This window comes from Nycticebus coucang, chromosome 4 (assembly GCF_027406575.1).
Source record: "Nycticebus coucang isolate mNycCou1 chromosome 4, mNycCou1.pri, whole genome shotgun sequence".
Classification (NCBI taxonomy): Eukaryota; Metazoa; Chordata; class Mammalia; order Primates; family Lorisidae; genus Nycticebus; species Nycticebus coucang.
Genome location: NC_069783.1, coordinates 112,510,289 through 112,529,308, shown reverse-complemented (window position 1 = coordinate 112,529,308; position 19,020 = coordinate 112,510,289). Strand labels below are relative to the sequence as shown.

Here is a 19,020-nt window from a genome sequence, read left to right as displayed (position 1 = left end):
TACACACAAGAAAAACAATGTGTTCTTTGGGAATTTAAGAACTCAAGAATACCCAAATTTGAATTCAGGTCTTTAAGTGAGAAGCTTGTACTAAGCAACTATGCTACATTTCTGCTGCAGTCGTTTATTTTAAACGATTATACCTGGACTATTCTTGGTTTCCTCCAGCAAAATGTATGGGTACAAACCGGAAGCATGCCAGCCAGTTAAGGGTTTAATAATGCATGACTGTTATACTCTGAGTGCATGTATTAAAAAAATCGAACCAAGGAAAATAAGATATTAAGGGCCTCTTGTGCTTTTAAATTAAAGAAAAAAAGGTACCCACTAATTTCCTGAGATATAGCAGGCTTAGTGGTCCTCTATTATGTAAGGTTTTTTTTTGGCCGGGGCTGGGTTTGAACCCACCACCTCCGGCATATGGGACCGGCGCCCTACTCCTTGAGCCACAGGCACCGCCCTATTATGTAAGTTTTTTAACACTGGAGAGAGAAGGGAAAAATTATCCATTACCTCTTTCCAGAATTTAAATAGATGGCAGCAGACATTCTTTAACCCCAAAACTATGGCAGCAGTTCAAATGTGACCAAGGTGAGTGTAGAATGAAGATGTTCTAAACACAGCTAGGGCTCAGCAATTCTAACACACTAAAAACATGATTACATTTTGGAAGAAAATGCACAAAAACCAAATAGGAATTTTGAGATTTTCATTTGATGGTAATCTTAACGCTATTAAATTCACAAATACGCTAATTTAAATACCCAATCCTATTTATCCAACACACATTGCAAACATACAAATATCTATTCTCTCCACATGTCAGCGCCCATTCATATGGTTTGGAAATGGGGAGAATAGGTTCCCCTTAAGTTGCAAGTCAGCAGGTGTTTCTTTACAGTTAACTTTAGCAAAATTCATACAAAATAGTAATTAACAATGATCTTCTTTACTTGTTAACTCACAAGGAAACACCTTCAAAACTGCATTTTGTTAAAGTTTCTGTACTAAAATGTAGAAAAACTGAACTACACAAATATTGAAAAGTTAAAAATTCCTTAATTTTTTATTCCTGGTACCACTACCACAATTTACAGGGCAATATACCTGATGTAATGAAAAGAAAAAGAAAAAGACAAAGCTACAACAGATAAAAGACCTCAGGAATGTACATCTAATTGACACTACATTGCATTAATCAATAGCTGCACTTTTTGCAAACTGTGGCTATGACAGTCCTGAACAAGAAGGGTTTCCTGTTTAAGCTGCAGTAACTTTTCTGACTATGGATCATCGTTCCTTCTGTGGCAGATTTTTACAGTTCCTCTAATGCATTTGGGACGACTGTCTCAAAGTAACCTGCAGCTTTCCTGACAACTCCTCACTCTCTCTCCTGCTAAGAACTGTAGCCCTTTTATGTTGTTTTTAGAAACTTCTGCTACCATATCCACCACTTCCACCACCAGATCCATAACCACCACCACATGGACTGCCTGAGCTTCTTCCACCAAAACTGCCCCCTTTCATGGGTCCATAATTTGATTGCTGTTGTCCACTATAATTTCCAAAATCATTATAGTTCCCACCACCACCATAGTTACCACCTCCAAAGTTTCCTCCTTCATTTAACCATCATATCTCCTCCACCACCATATCCGCCACCTTGGTTTCCATAACCTGGTCCACCACCACCATAGCCCCCTCTACTACTGTAACCAGGACCACCGCCATAGTTCCCACCGTCACCTCCAAATCCATGTATCCTCCATAACTACCTCTGCTGCCACCACCTCCACCACCATATCCTCCTCTTCCACCACGGCCAAAATTACCTCCACCACCTCCAAAGTTTCCTCCCCGACCCATAAAGTTGCCAGATCCACCTCCACGACTTCTTTGCGATCCAGCAGACTGCATCTCTTGTTTAGAAAGGGCCTTTTTCACTTCACAATTATGCCCATTAATAGTGTGGTATTTCTGAACAACAATTTTATCAACAGTATCATGATCATCAAAAGTTACAAAAGCAAATCCTCTCTTTTTTCCACTCTGCCTGTCTTTCATAACTTCTATGGTTTCAATCTTGCCATATATATATATTTTTTTTTTTGTGGTTTTTTTTTTTGGCCGGGGCTGGGTTTGAACCCGCCACCTCCGGCATATGGGACCGGCGCCCTACTCCTTGAGCCACAGGCACCGCCCAAACGATGTGTCAGAAGTGGGATATCAATCTTGCCATACTTTTCAAAGTAGTCTCTCAAATTATATTCTTCTGTATCTTCTTTAATACCACTAACAAAAATTTTCTTCACTGTGAGATGGGCACCAGGCTTTACAAAACCCTCTCTAGAAACAGCTCTCTTTGGTTCCACAACACGCCCATCAATCTTGTGTGGTCGAGCACACATTGCTGCATCCACCTCTTCCACACAAGAGTAAGTCACAAAACCAAAGCCCCTGGAACGCTTTGTTTGGGGATCTCTCATTACCACACAATCTGTGAGTGTGCCCCATTTCTCAAAATGTTCTCTTAAACTATCATCTGTAGTTTCAAAGCTCAGACCACCAATAAACAGTTTTCTCAACTGCTCTGGTTCCTTTGGATCATGGCCCTCGTCCCACTGGCGGTGGCGGCCACAGCCGGAGTCGGGCTGGGGGTGACCGGGAGGCGGTTTTACCTCCATTTTGAGACCGGACTCACCTCTTCCAACTCGAGTTCAATATGGGACCGAGAGCATGAGTTTCTTTATGACTAAGGAAAACATCCTAAGATTGATGGTGGTGATGGCTACACAACTCCAAATATATAAAAAACCCCACTAAATTGTACCCTTTTAAAGGGTGAGTTTTATGATATGCAAATTATATCCCAATTAGAAAAATAAATGTACAAAAGGATAAAAATTAAAGTATACAAAGCCAGCAGCATTGAAAATATAAATTTAATGAGACTTTCTTAAAAAGACAAACACATAACCAATGTATTTGACTCTCCAGTTCAGTCAAAAAAAGGCTTTCTAACGTTAAGTCATTAAAACCATTATTAAAAACAATAGTACTTACCACTTCTATTTCCAGTAAGTTATTCTTATTTTCAAGTGTTCTCATGTGACTTGTAGCTTCATTCAAAGCACTATCTAATTGGGCACATCTAAAAACCATAAATTTAAAAGTTAGAAGAAAAAAATTATCTTCCTTAAAAATATTACATAAATCTAACTGATGTCTACATATAAGACAATTTCTCTAATGTTAGCTGTTTTAGTAGAATATGAGGCTGTCCAGAAAGTATCCAGCCATGGTTCATACTATCTAGAGAAAATAAAAGGCGAAAATAATGACATGAAAAGATCTTTTAAAAAACTAAGTGGAGAAAAACAAGCTAATAAACACCCATATTCATAGCAGCCATATTGACAACAGCTAAAAGGTGGAAGCAAACAAAATGTCCAACAGATAAACAGATGAGTAAAATGTGGTATATATAACATGGATTGAGTCTTTTTTTTGGAGACAAAGTCTCACTTTGTCGCCCTTGGTAGAATGCCATGACGTCAGAACTCACAGCAACCTCAAACTCCTGGGTTCAAAGGATTCTCTTGCCTCAGTCTCCCAAGTAGCTGGGACTACAGGCACTGCCCACAAGCCCGGCTATTTTTAGAGCCAGGTCTCACTCTGGCTCAGGCTGGTCTCAAACCTGTGAGCTCAGGCAATCCACCCACCTTGGCCCCCAGAGTGCTAGGATTATATGAATGAGCTACCGCATCCAGCCTGGACTGAGTCTTAAAACAGAAAATTATAATGCATGCTAAAACACAGATGGACCTTGAAGATATTGTACTAAGTGAAATAAGCCAGTCACAAGAAGATAAATACTCTGAGTCTACTTATGTGAGTAGTCAAATCTATAGACACAGAACAAAATAGAATGGTGGCTGGATCTGAGGATGAGAATAATGGGAAAAGTTTTGCAAGATAAGGAAGTGCTGGCTCGGTGCCTGTAGCTCAAGCGGCTAAGGCGCCAGCCACATACACCAGAGCTGGCGGGTTCAAATCCAGCCCAGGCTTGCCAAACAACAATGATAACTACAACCAAAAAATAGCCAGGCCTTGTGGCAGGTGCCTGCAGTCTCAGCTACTTAGGAGGCTGAGGCAAGAGAATCGCTTAAGCTCAGGAGTTGGAAGTTGCTGTGAGCTGTGACACCATAGCACTCTACCCAGGGCGACAGCTTGAGGCGCTGTCTCAAAAAAAAAAAAAGAAAAAGGATAAAGAAGTACTGAAGATGGATGATAATGGTTGTACAATGTGAATATACTTTAGCCACTAAATAGTACACTTAAAATGGTAAGTTTTCTGTTAATGCATATTTTATAATTTTTTGAGGCAGAGTACTACTCTGTTGCCTGGGCTAGAGTGCAGTGGCACCATCATAGCTTATTGCAACCTCAACCCACTGGGCTCAATCATCTTCCTGCCTCAGTCTCCCAAGTAGCTATGACTATAGGCGGGTGGCTGTTTCTATTTTTGGTAAAAATAAGGTCTCATTCTTGCTCAGGCTGATCTCAAACTCCTAAGTTCAACCAATCCTCCTGCCTAGGCCTATCAGAGTGCTAGGATTACAAGCATGAGCCACTAAGCTGACTCATATTTTACAAATTGCTATTAAAAATTTTTTTTTTTTTTGTAGAGACAGAGTTTCACTTTATTGCCCTCAGTAGAGTGCCGTGGCCTCACACAGCTCACAGCAACCTCCAACTCCTGGGTTTAGGCGATTCTCCTGCCTCAGCCTCCCGAGTAGCTGGGACTACAGGCGCCTGCCTGCTATTAAAATTTTAACATATAGGGGGGTGCCTGTGGCTCAAGGAGTAGGGCACTGGTCCCATATGCCGAAGGTGGTGGGTTCAAACCCAGCCCCGGCCAAAAACCACACACACAAAAAAAAATTTAACATATAGAAGACAACATAAAATAGCTTGATCTTAGTTATGAAAAAAATCTATATGTACATATATGCATTATACTTTCTGGAAAGATGTAAAAAATTAAGTTTGGGATGTGGAAAACAGATTGGGTAGAAAGACTTACATTGTGTGTGTGAGACAATGTCTCACTATCACCCAGACTGTCATGATCATAGATCACTATAACTTCAAATTCTGGGGCTCAAGCGAACTTCCTGCCTTAGCTTCCCCGAGTAGCTATGACTACCATAGCATATGCCATCACACCCAGTTAATTTTTCTATTTTTGTAGAGACAGGGTCTCATTATGTTACTCAGTTTGGTCTCAAACTCCTAACCTTAAGTGATCCTCCTTCCTAAGCCTCTCAAAGTGTTAGAATTATAGGCATGGGCCACCACAGCCAGACTCTTTTTTTTTTAAATAAGATAACTGCCTCCACAAGTTCATGAGAATTATAGTATTTTAAAGTTATGCATGTCTGGGCTCAAAAAAAAAAAAAAAAAAGGTTGAGAACTGTAACCAGAAATAAGTTATAGACTTATTATGGACACTATAGTACTAATACTCCCATAAATGCCATTGTTCCACATATACAAAATCTTCTCAACGGTAAAAATACTTTGGCAGACATGTCTTTGCATTAAAATTTCAATTTAGAACTACATTTTCAAAGTGTTTCATTATATTATACTTTAGTAAGAATCATACCTTCAGAGGGAGAAACACTGACTTTAAGTTAAATTAATGTTTTACCTGTCCACAAGAATTTGATTGGTTTTCTTCCAATCTTCAACTGCAGAAATTTCTTTTGCCTCCATCTTCTGCTTCAAACTACTTATTTCTGATTCATAGTAAGCTCGAAGATCTGCTATATGCCGAGCATGCTTTTCCTTTAGATTCTGCCTAATCCTATTGGTGAGAAGTAAAAAAAAATTTATATATATATATAAAGTACATCTTTCTTTATTCCATAACAGAAACCAAGAACACATAGGGCCAGGCGCAATGGCTCACACCTGTAATCCCAGCACTTGGGAGGCCGAGGTGGGCAGATTGCCTGAGCTCACAGGTTCTAGACCAGCCCGAGCCAGAGCAAGACCTCGTCTCTAAAAATAGCCAGATGTTGTGGCAGGCACCTGTAGTCCCAGCTACTTGGGACACTGAGACAAGAGACTCGTTTGAGCCCAAGAGTTTGAGGTTGCTGTGAGCTATGACGCCACAGCACTCTACTGAGGGTGACAAAGTGAGAATCTGCCTCAAAAAAAAAAAAAGAAACCAAGAACACTCTCATAAGCAAAAATAGTGTTTTTCCTTTGCATACCCACAAACCATATAAAAGATCAATATACAAAAAGTTGACAAAGTAAAATAGATTAATTTTATATGCTCAATCTTAAAATGCTATGTCTAAGATTTTATACATTACTGAAGTTCAATAAAAATTATTTCACCATTCAGACATCACAGAAAATCTTTTAACATTACAAGCTATTCATTAAAATACATACTTAGACAATATCACAGGATCTTCCAAGGAAGTCAGTGCAATGCATTCTGGGACACTGTTGGCTGTACCTGGAAGCTGAGACTGACCAACTGAGGCTGAAGCTACCATGACAGTGTTTTCTTCATCTACAGTGTTGACTGAGACATCATTGCTAGTAATAGTATATACAGAAGGAAACGTGGAACTGGTCCTACTGTCATTTTGGAATGTATGATTTTTCCAAGAGTCCATCGGTGAAGCTTTTGTATTTGAAGGATATTTTGGGAATCCAGATAACTGAGAAGCAATATTACTTGCTTGTGAAAATGAGTCTATGTCAGAGTGACTAGACATACTAGGTTCTAGAACAGAGTCTGGTGAAAAGGATATTCTGTCATCAAGGGCATTCAAAAAGTCATGTGGTTGAATCCTAGAAATCTGCTGACTTGGCTTCATATGTAACGATGGATCTAGAGTCAGTACCTAAAAATAAGACAGACAATAGTAAGGGCTTACTCTTAGTACCTTTTTTTTGTTTTGCTTGTTTTGCTTTAGGTCTCCTAGGGAAAATAAATCTTAAAATAAAAGTTAGAGTCAGGAAGCATCGTTCATTTTCACTCAGCAGAACGTTGACAACTTTACCTCTGGAGGATGATTTGGGTTGGAAGCAGAAGTGAGATTCCTCTCAGGTAACTGCTTGTTTTCCCTTTGTTTTTTATGATAAATATCCTTCAGTGATGGTAGCTTCATCTCATTACTAGTATTAGACTTAAAAATATGAAACAAAATCATTTAAAAGGTATTGTCAACAATGGAAAAATATGACTGACATCAATATCAGTACCACAAAATCATTTTTTGAGACATTTTAAATAAACTGAAAATCTAGGCTGTCAGACAAAGTTTGGAAGTCATTACCTGTTATGAATCTCCTTCAGAATGAAAATACTTCCCTATCTCCTACAAATGAACATTAAAATGATAATTTGACCGTAATTATTTAGCAGCCTGTAATTATACTTCTAAACAATAAAATCACTGGTAGTCTCCCCACCCAAAATAAAAAACAAGTTTTGGGATAAGTAAAGACTTCATGATGAATGATTGAAGCAGGATGAGAAAACTTCTGGCTAAATTAATTGACGTCACTTACGGATAAGTATCAAGAGGTAGAGTTCCTCATCTACGTAGTTATGGACATGTTTTTTTCTTAAAGAGTTGGCAGACAAAAAAGTGTTAAGAAGTTATTCAATGGAAACAAGCCTCCCACCCCCCTTTTTTTTTTTTAGAGACAGAGCCGTGGCATCACAGCTCATAGCAACCTCCAGCTCTTGGGCTTAGGTGATTCTCTTGCCTCAGCCTCCCGAGTAGCTGGGACTACAGGCACCCGCCACAACACCCAGCAATTTTTTTGTTGCAGTTTGGCCAGGGTCAGGTTTGAACCCGCCACCCTCAGTATACGGGGCCGGCGCCCTTCTCACTAAGCCACAGGCACTGCCCGAAAACAAGCCCCTTTTTTCATTAGCAAAATAAGAAACTATGATCCTATTTTCTTTTCCCAGATAGGGTCTCGCTGTATTGCCCAGACCAGAGTGCAGTGGTATGATCATAGCTCACTGCAACCTTAAACTTCTGGCTAAAGTGATCCTCTTCCTAGCTTGGCCTCTTAGTTAAGACCACAGGCATGTGCCACTACACTCATCTAATTTTCTTTTCTTTTTTTTTTTTTTTTTTTTTTTTGAGACAGAGTTTCTCTATATTGCCCTCAGCAGAATGCCATGGCACCACACTTCTCACAGCAACCTCCAGCTCTTGGGCTTAAGTGATTCTCTTGCCTCAGCCTCCCAAGTAGCTGGGACTACAGGTGCCCGCCACAACACTGGCTATTTTTTTTGGTTGCAGTTGTCATTGTTGTTTTAGTGGGCCCAGGCCAGGTTCAAACCCACCACCCTTGTTGTACGCAGCTGGCACCGTAACCACTGTGTTACGAGTGCCGAGCCAACTCCATTTCTTAAAAAAAAAAATAGAAAAATTAGCTGGTATGGTGGCATACCCCCTGTAGTCCCAACTATGGGGAGGAGGAACTGAGGTAGGAGGATCAACTGAGCCCAGGAGTTTGACGTTGCAATGAGCTAGTATTTCAAGGTGGAACTCATCATGGGGTGTGAAAGGAGCAACAATTAACCCTGGACCTCAAATTTAATGTCTCAAATGAGATTAAAAAGTCAAAAAGAAATATGTTGAGAAAACACATTCATTTTACAACTTTAAATTTGGCCGGGCATAGTAGCTCAAGCCTGTAATCCTACCACTATGGGAGCCCAAGGTGGGCGAATTGCCTGAGTTCAAGAGTTCAAGACCAGCATGAACAAGAGCAAAATCCCAACTCTACTAAAAACTTGAAACAAAGGGCAGGTGCAGTGGCTCACGCCTGTAATCCTAGCACTCCGGGAGGCCAAGGCAGGTGGATTGCTTGAGCTCAGGAGTTCAAGATCACCATAAGCAAGAACGACACCCCATCTCTACGAAAAATAGAAAAACTGAGGCAAAAGGATCTCTGGAGCCCAGGAGATGGAGGTTGCTGTGAGCTATGACACAACATCACTCTACCCAGGATGACAGCTTGAGACTCTGTCTCAAAAAAAAAATTAAAATGAAAAATAAATAAATAGGGCGGTGCCTGTGGCTCAAAGGAGTAGGGCACAGGCCCCATATGCCGGAGGTGGTGGGTTCAAACTCAGCCCTGGCCAAAAACTGCAAAATAAATAAATAAATAAAAACTAGAAAAAAACTAGCCAGGTATTGTAGCCAGCTACTCAAAAGGCTGAAGCAAGAGGATCTCTGGAGCCCAAGAGTTTGAGGTTGCTGTAAGCTATGACGCCATGGCATTCTACCCAGGGTAACAGAGTGAGACTATGTCTCAAAAATAAATAAACTTATGGCCTATTCCCAGACACTATATAGGCCATGGAGCACCACGAATTAATTTTTTTTTTTTTTTTTTTGTAGAGACAGAGTCTCACTTTATGGCCCCTTGGTAGAGTGCCGTGGCCTCACACAGCTCACAGCAACCTCCAGCTCCTGGGCTTAAGCGATTCTCTTGCCTCAGCCTCCTGAGTAGCTGGGACTACAGGCGCCCGCCACAGCACCCAGCTATTTTTTTGTTGTTGTTGCATTTTGGCCGGGACTGGGTTTGAACCCGCCACCCTCGGCATATGGGGCCGGCACCCTACTCACTGAGCCACAGGCGCCGCCCGAATTAATTTTTAATAAACCCTATTAACTACACCTTGTGAATAGAACAATTACATTTTGGTTTGTCAACAATTCCCATAAACCTGCTTTGGAATTTTACTCTTTATACACCAACAAACTAAAGAAGCTCTTCAGGACTTAAAAAGCTTATGACTCTTTTTTTGGGTGGCGCCTGTGGCTCAAGGAGTAGGGTGTCGGTCCCATATGCCGGAGGTGGCGGGTTCAAACCCAGCTCCGGCCAGAAAAGAAAAAAAAAGCTTATGACAAGCAGCAACACTCTGCCTACAGCTGTAGCCTGAGAAGTCCTTACCTCATGCCCCAGGTAAACAGCTGGAGTTATTCTATTTACAGCTCATGCTAATAAAAGCTACCTTTTGCAAGGCGGAGGGACAGAGTCTCACTCTGTACCCTAGTGAGAGTGTCGTGGAGTTAGCCTAGCTCACAATAATCTCAAACTCTTCGGCTCAGGCAATCCCCTTGCCTCAGCCTTCCCATTAGCTGGGACTATAGGCACCCACCACAACCCCCCATTATTTTCTCTATTTTTAGTAGAGACGGGGGTATCACTTTTGGTTTTGGGGTTTGTTTTTTTTTTTTTGAGGCAGATTCTCAAGCTGTTGCCCTGGATAGAGTGCTGTGGCGTCATAGCTCACAGCAACCTCAAACTCTTGGGCTTAAGCAATTCTCTTGCCTTAGCCTCCCAAGTAGCTGGAACTACAAGCATCCACCACAATGCCCAAATATTTTTTCGTTGTTGTTATTGTAGTTGTCATTGTTGTTTGAGAGGCCCAGGCTGGATTCGAACCCACCACTCCGGTGTATGTGGCTGGTGCCCTAGACGCTTGAGCAGAACTTAAAAACAGATAAGTATGATTCTAAAGCCAATGCCTTTTCCAATATTGCAGAAGTTGAAAAATATGAAATTTATAATGGAGTACTTAATAATTATAAAATTCAAATACACACAAACACAATGTGTGTTTGAGTTACCTGGCTTGGTGACATATCTGCGGAGGGTGATGGTACAAAAGTCTTCTCTAAGGTTTCAGGCAAAGAGTGGTATGTATCCTTCTCCTCTAGTTTCCAGTAAGTCAGTCCTAAGGTGCATGAGCACACAGAACAGAAGTGTGAGAACAGAGAACAAAAATGCTTTGTTAAACAATTTATGACTACCTAAAAAAAAATTAAATATGGAAAAACCCTGCTTTTTGGCTATTTCATTAAACAAGTTGAATGTTGATGGAAAAAGAGTTACATGAATACTTCGCCATGTAAGAGTCTTAACTTGATGCTAACATTTAAAACTGAGATATTATTTAACAATGAATTAACATGACTTAAAATTTTTTTTTTTTTTTAGAGACAGAGTCTCACTTTGTCACCCTCGGTAGAGTACCATGGTGTCACACAGCTCACAGCCACTTCCAGCTCTTGGGCTTAGGTGATTCTCCTGCCTCAGCCTCCGAGTAGCTGGGACTACAGGCACCCGCCACAACGCCCAGCTATTTTTGTTGTTGTTGTTGCAGTTTGGCCGGGGCTGGATTCAAACCCACTACCTTCAGTATATGGGACCAGAGCCCTACTCACTGAGCCACAGGCGCCATCCTAAAATGGGTTTTAAAATAGGTGATTTCTTTGTGAATAGTACAGACATAAAGAATCAATGTGAAGGGCTCTGGCACAGTGGTTACGGTGTCAGCCACATACACCAAGGCTGTTGGGTTTGAACCCAGCCTGGACTGGCTAAAACAATGACAACTGCAACAAAAAAAAGCCGGACATTGTGGCGGGTGCCTGTAGTCCCAGCTACTTGGGAGGCTGAGGCCTAAGCCCAGGAGTTTGAGGTTGCTGTGAGCTATGACACCACAGCAGCCTACCAATGGCGACATAAACTCCTTTTCAAAAAAAGAGAAAACAGAATCAATGTGAAGAATTCAATAATCCAAATATTTGTTGAGCACCCATATAGCACAGCTAGGGAGGCATGAAGTGTAAGACATAAATAATAAGTAAATTATACCCCATGGACAGTATGTGAGAAGGTGGGAAACACTCTAATGATAAAATTTTAAAACAAGATTAAGAGGGTCTTATAGTTTGGGGGGCACAGACACTAATTTCAAAAGAGTGATGGGCTGCTGAGAGTATTAAGAGGGAATCAGCCATTTTAGCTATATATGAAGAAGTTTCCCCAATAAGAAGGAGGGAGGGAATATTCCAAGTAGAAAAAGCAACTACTGGAAAAGTCCAGTGAGGTCAAAGAGGTATCAGGGCTGCATCAGCTGGAGCTTGCAGGCCTCTGTAAGGACTCTGGCTGTTATTCTGAGGGACAGAGGTAGCCACTGTAGATTTCTGAGCAGAGTCGTCACATAATCTGACTTCTCTTTTAGAAGGATCATTTTGGCTACTGTGTTGAGAATAGATTGAAAGGATGCAAGGGTGGGACCAGGGGGACCATTTAGGAAGTTGGCAGCCACCCAAGTGATAGATTTGGGGAGGGCACTGTTAGGCTATTAGGGTGGCAGCCATGGAGGCAGTTATAAGAAGTTGGATTCTGGAAATTTTTGTAAGGCAAAGCCGATTCATCCTGATGAACTGAATGTGGGATATAGGAAAAAAAGGAGTCAGTACATTAAGGCATTAAGACTAGGATAAGCTCACCATGGCATGTAAAAAGTGGCTCACAGAGGGTTTGAATTTGTTAATTCATTATGGAGTACCTGAAAAAGGCTAAGATGATGTTTGCAGTTATTTGTAAATGATCCTTCTAATTGTAAAAGTACTTCATTCTATCTTTACAGAACTTGTAATAAATTAAAGTGACAGCTACAAAGGGAATGCCAGGACACATAGAAGATTTATAAAACCAGGATACTATATTGTATCTGATTATCATCTTATAATGAAAAAAATGTAGACAAGTTGTTTTTAAAAAGTAACCTTAAAGTTCTATACCTGTGACAATTATAAGAGGGACTTTAACAAATGCAATCAGTGTAACCTAATTCTTTCTACCCTCAGGAAATCCCAAACAATAAAAAAAATAATAAAAATACATATTTTAGGTTCTATACCTGTTCCTGAATCAGACATCCAAGAATTTGGAGTTTCATCTGGCTTACTGAGGTAAAAAGCAGGAGGATGTAGAACAGCAGCAAAATCTGACTACAAGAAAGAAATGACAGCTAAAAATCATTAGGCACAAACTGCTGACATAGAGAAACCTTCAGAGAGTTCACGAAGTAGAAAAGCCTTGTTTCCCCATGGTTACAAGAATGCAAAACCATAGGAATTAACTGTGAAGTATATTCTTTTCTTGTGGAATTTATAGTTTATCTTTTGAAAATTATTCTCTGTGGAGCTGGAAGGAGAAAATTGGGGGCAGGTGTTTTTTTAATGATTCAGACCTAAAATGTACTGTATTTATAATCTGTCATCTACTTAAAAAAAAAACTTGAGGTGTGTAGAATTAAAGTCATTTAGTATAAAAATTCACAAACATATAAAAAACAAACAATTCATTTTATCATTACAACTACCAGAAGTCAAATTAACTCTGAAAACCACAAATAGACTATTTCTTTTATTTATTTATTTATTTTGCAGTTTTTTGCCGGGGCTGGGTTTGAACCCCGTACCTCCGGTATATGGGGCTGGTGCCCTACTCATTTGAGCCACAGGCGCCACTCAATAGACTATTTCTTATATACAACTGGTTATTAGTCTCAGAAAAGGCTGAAAAGGCTTACGTGGCTCAGTGCCCATAGCTCAGTGGTTAGGGCACTGGCCACATACACCAAGGCTGGTGGGTTTGAACCCGGCCCAGGCCTGCCAAACAACAATGACAACCAAAACAAAAAACTACCCAGGCGTTGTGGTTGGCACCTGTAGCCCCAACTACTTGGGAGGCTGAGGCAACAGAATCTCTTGAGCCCAAGAGTTTGAGGTTGCTGTGAGCTGTGATGCCATAGCACTCTACCAAGAGTGACACAGTGAGACTCTGTCTCTAAAAAAACAAAACAGGGCAGCACCTGTGGCTCATAGGAGTAGGGTGCTGGCCCCATATACCAGACAGAAGTGGTGGGTTCAAACCCGGCCCTGGCCAAAAACTGCAAAGAATAATAATAATAATCATAATAAAATATATATAAAAAATAAACAAACTCTTGGGCTAAAGCAATTCTCTTGCCTCAGCCTCCCAAGTAGCTAGAACTATAGGCACCCGCCACGATGCCCAGTTAACTTTTTTGTTGTTGCATTTGTCATTGTTGTTTCAGCTGGCCCAGGCTGGGTTGGTGTATGTGGCTGGCACCCTACCTACTGAGCTATAGGCGCTGCCAAACAAACTTTTAATTCCTCTCAAAAGCATGCAAGTTGTGCAGGGCACTGAGGCTCATGCCTATAATCCTAGCACTCTGGGAGTCTGAGACTGGTGGATTGCTGGAGCTCAAGAGCTCAAGACCAGCATATACAAGAGTAAGACCCTGTCTCTAAAAATAGATAGGAATTGTGGCAGGCACCCTAGTCACAGCCACTCATGAAACTGAGGCAAAGGATCACTTGAGCCTAAGAGTTTAAGGATGCCATGAGCTATGACGCCATGGCACTCAACCCAGGGTGACAAAGTGAGTCTAAAAAAAAAAAGGGCGGCGCCTGTGGCTCAGTCGGTAGGACGCCGGCCCCATATACCGAGGGTGGCGGGTTCAAACCCGGCCCCGGCCAAACTGCAACCAAAAAATAGCCGGGCGTTGTGGCGGGCACCTGTAGTCCCAGCTACTCGGGAGGCTGAGGCAAGAGAATCGCTTAAGCCCAGGAGTTGGAGGTTGCTGTGAGCTGTGTGAGGCCACGGCACTCTACCGAGGGCCATAAAGTGAGACTCTGTCTCTAAAAAAAAAATCGGCGCCTGTAGCTCAGAGGGGCTTGGGCACTAGCCATATACACCAGAGCTGGTGGGTTCGAACCCAGCCCAGGCCTTCCAAACAACAATAACAATTACAACAACAACAACAACAAATAGCCAGGCATTGTGGTGGGCACCTATAGTCCCACCTACTTGGGAGGCCAAGGCAAGAGAATTGCTTAAGCCCAAGAGTTTGAGGTTGCTGTGAGCTGTGATGCCACAATACTCTACCAAGGGCGACATAAACTGTCTCAAAAAAAAATAAATAAATAAAAAAAATAAAGCACACAAGTTGTATAAACCCACTGCAAAAGTAAACACATACTGAGAAGAAAACATTTACCAAAAGTAGGGATTAATGCAGCAGCCTTGTTAGGTACCACTTAGCCGCTATTTTATTAAGAGAAATTGCTAAGTCATCTTTTGTCTGTTAATAAAACTCCTGCCTGTTTCAATTCATGTCAGTACTTGAAAGGTGACTGCAGGTAAAGGTGACTGGAGAAGTCAAAGTCAAATAATCCCTATTTTGTCCTTGTCCTAATTCTGAAGTGAAAATTCAATGCTCTTGGGTGACAGAAACAGTGGGCTGGAGCTACTTACCTTACAGAGATGCCTGCTACATTTTTCTGGGCAAACAAGGTATCCACTGAAGAAAACAGGCTCAGCTTTTAATGAAAAATCGAAATAGGGCGCAATGAAAAGCTCTTCTAGAGCAGCACCAGTAGCTCAGTGGGTAGGGTGCCAGCCACATAAACCCAGGCTGGCGGGTTCAAACTCGGCCTGGGCCAGCTAAACAACAAAGACAACTGCAACAAAAAAATAGCCAGGCATTGTGACGGACGTGTCCCCAGCTACTTGGGAGGCTGAGGCAAAAGAATCCCTTAAACCCGGGGCGGCACCTGTGGCTCAGTGAGTAGGGCGCCGGCCCCATATACCGAGGGTGGCGGGTTCAAACCCGGCCCCGGCTAAACTGCAATCAAAAAATAGCCGGGCGTTGTGGCGGTTGCCTGTAGTCCCAGCTACTCGGGAGGCTGAGGCAGAAGAATTGCTTAAGCCCAGGAGTTGGAGGTTGCTGTGAGCTGTGAGGCCACGGCACTCTACCGAGGGCAATAAAGTGAAACTCTGTCTCTACAAAAAAAAAAAAAAAAAAAAAAGAATCCCTTAAACCCAAGAGTTTGAAGTTGCTGTGAGCTGTGATGCTCCGGTACTCTACTGAGGGCAACAAAAACTCTTCTAAATGTGTAAAGCAGGCGTCCTCAAACTTTTTAAACAGGGCCAATTCAATGTCCCTCAGGCCGTTGGAGGGCCGGACCATATTTTAAAAAAGAAAAAAAACTATGAACAAATTCCTATGCACACTGTACATATCTTATTTTGAAGTAAAAAAACAAAACGGGAACAAATACAATTCGCACCACTTCATGTGGCCCGCAGGCCGCAGTTTGAGGACGCCTGGTGTAAACTCTCTTAGCCCACAAAGGTGGCTTATTCCAAATACAAGGACCTTAATTAGTTTCAGTAACAGTCTACTAGCCCATCTGAAAAACCTCCACCAAGTCCTTCCACCTGTGAAATGTGAAAGTCAAGTCTAAGATCCAAAGAAACAAAGAACTTGAGCTTTAGCAAACCCTTTTGCTAAACAATATACAATTTTAAGATGTACTTCAAATTAGCTATTACCCAAAATAAACTACCAAATATAAAAAGAAGGGCAGCGCCTGTGGCTCAAGGAGTAGGGCGCTGGTCCCATATGCCGGAGGTGGCGGGTTCAAACCCAGCCCCGGCCAAAATCCACAAAAAAAAAAAAAGAAAACTGGGAGGGCGGTGCCTGTGGCTCAGACGGTAAGGCACCGGCCCCATATACCAAGGGTGGCGAGTTCAAACCCGGCCCCAGCCCAACTGCAACAAAAAAAATAGCCGGGCATTGCGGCGGACGCCTGTAGTCCCAGCTACTCGGGAGGCTGAGGCAAGAGAATCGCTTAAGCCCAGGAGTTGGAGGTTGCTGTGAGCTGTATGATGCCACGGCACTCTACCAAGGGCCATAAAGTGAGACTCTGTCTCTACAAAAAAAAAAAAAAAAAAGAAAACTGGATCAGAGGAGAATTGGGATAACAACCATTCCCTGATTTACAATGAAACTAAGAACAATGAGAAAAGCAAGAGGAGCAAATAAAGGGGAAAGTTCTGCCTTTTGTGAATCCAGAATCATGAAGGAAAGAAATGCATTTCAGGAATGCTATCTTATTCACCAACCACCACCAGCTCAAAATCATTTAAAGCTCAGAAATATCAAACACATTTGATTTTCCCTAATGATTTAATGCCAAATGTATTATTTACCTAAAAGATGGAAAAATCAAACTTGTCCAGAAGATGATCAAAGAAAGAAAAACACTAAGAGGGAATATCGCCTCTTCTACTCTACTCTCCTTATCACAAGAAGCAGAAGATGCAACCGAAGGGTATTTCTTAGACCACGCTGCAGCAGATCTGACTCTCCACTGAACAGAGGAGGAAAAATTAGGCCAGGACAGCAGTTCCCAGACCTTACTGCACATCAAAATCACCTGAGAAGCTTTAAAATGCCTGCTATACAGATTATCCCTCACTCTGAAGAAGTCAGTACACCTGAGACTGGCAGCCAGACTAAGTGGATTTTTAAGTCTCCTCAGCTGACTCTAATTGTGAGGCAAAGTTTGGGGACCACAGAGCTACATCAAAGCCATATCCAGTTGCAAACAACAAAAGACAGCAAGAAAACCGTGAATGAATCCACCAAGTATCTAACCACAAATTCAAAGTTATTCAGACATGGAAAAGTTTTCACAGAGTTTCAGTTCTAACTTACCCTCAGTAAAAACAGATAAAAGAAACTACTATGAAAAGTCTCCCTTTATGCCAACCTATTCCAATGAAAAAAAGCAATTTTTACCCCAGCCTCCAAATGTTATTATGCTATCATAACAAAAAATGATATACCATCTTTGATAGCATATAGAATCAAAAGAACAGAACTACCAACATAGTACATTAAAGGGGTTTTCTAGAACAGAACTAGCCACATAGCACTAAAGAACATTCCTAGGCCACAGAAGATTCATGCAGTTTCATTTACATTCACCTCCTTCCTCCTCAACACAAGTCTGAAAAAGTTCAAAGAATGGCAACCCTAAATATCACAAATTGAAGAAAGAAAATTTATTGAAATAAAAAATAAATAATGCCTTATAAGGCTGAAGGATTATCTTCTTAAGACTTCATTAACAGACCTTTTTCATAGGATGACAGACTATGTTTCGGATGATGGAGACATGGTCAGTTTCTAAAGGTATCTAGTTTGTAAAGAAATCTGACTGCAATTTCCATGTTTTATATTAAATAATGCTATGACAATTTGGTCAGTAAGTGCCATAAAGACGTAGTAAGACAATTAAATTTCTTATAATTTGGATTATAAATTCAGAATTGTCCAAATTCTAACTATTTTTTTGTTTGTTTGTTTTTTAAACAGAGTGACTCCATTAACCAGGCTGGAGTGCAGTGGTGTCAGCCTACCTCACACCAACGTAAAATTCCTGAGTTTAAGAGATCCTCCTGTCTCAACCTCCTAAGTAGCTGAGACTACAGGTGCCCATCACAGCACCTGGCTAATTTTTTCTAATTTTAGTAGAGATAGGGTCTCCCTTTTGCTCAGGCTGGTCTTAACCTCCTAAGCACAACTGATCTCCCAAATTAGCCTCCCAGAATGCTAGGATTACGGACCTGTGCCACTGCATCTGATCTCAACTATATTTATAAAGGCTTTTATTTATTTATTTTTTTTTTTTTGAGACAGAGTTTTGTTATGTCGCCCTCGGCAGAGTGCCATGGCATCACAGCTCACAGCAACCTCAAACTCTTGGGCTTAAGGGATTCTCTTGTCTCAGCCTCCCAAGTAGCTGGGGCTACAGGCGCCCGCCACAACACCCAGCTATTTTTTTATTGCAGTTGTCATTGCTGTTTAGCAGGCCCAGGCTGGGTTCAAACCTGCCAGCCTCAGTGTATGTGGCTGGCACCCTAACCACTGAGTTACGGGCACCAAGCTTATAAAGACATCTTAACGTTTTCAATACATACAGTATTACTTCTTAAAACCTGATAGTAACAAAAAATATTTGAAGGTTTTTTAAAAAACAATTAAATGGATTACTCCCTGGCAATGTGAACATTTGCAGTACAAAGAGAAATAGTACCTTTATAAACAATTCACTTTGTATAGCATTTTATCCATCATTAGCTTTGATTTCCAGCCTACCAAAGAAGCAACACTTACAGCAAGTCATTATTTCCAACCCTTTGAGATACCAAAGGAAAGATTTGTAAATATACAAATTAACAATATAGGGCGGCACCTGTGGCTCAGTAGGTAGGGTATCA

At 41.3% G+C, this 19,020-nt stretch overlaps 1 protein-coding gene and 1 pseudogene across 6 annotated transcripts in view; both read right to left on the bottom strand.

Moving 5' to 3' along the window:
• The window catches only part of MPHOSPH9 (M-phase phosphoprotein 9), a 71,131-nt gene that overhangs the window by 34,287 nt on the left and 17,824 nt on the right, over positions 1–19,020 (bottom strand). For 4 of the 5 annotated variants that reach the window (XM_053587919.1, XM_053587920.1, XM_053587921.1 and 1 more), the window contains 6 exons: positions 12,779–12,869; positions 10,695–10,801; positions 7,092–7,217; positions 6,472–6,932; positions 5,717–5,872; positions 3,064–3,151 (listed from right to left, as the gene is read on the bottom strand). In XM_053587919.1, the coding sequence (XP_053443894.1) occupies positions 3,064–3,151; positions 5,717–5,872; positions 6,472–6,932; positions 7,092–7,217; positions 10,695–10,801; positions 12,779–12,869 (1,029 nt within the window). The remainder of the gene's footprint in view (positions 1–3,063; positions 3,152–5,716; positions 5,873–6,471; positions 6,933–7,091; positions 7,218–10,694; positions 10,802–12,778; positions 12,870–19,020) is intronic. The other variant, XM_053587918.1, reaches the window with a different exon arrangement.
• LOC128583607 (heterogeneous nuclear ribonucleoprotein A3-like) lies at positions 1,040–2,684 on the bottom strand (annotated as a pseudogene). The gene is made up of 2 exons (XR_008379505.1): positions 2,242–2,684; positions 1,040–2,092 (listed from the first exon to the last, which is right to left on the bottom strand). The product of XR_008379505.1 is annotated as a heterogeneous nuclear ribonucleoprotein A3-like (transcript).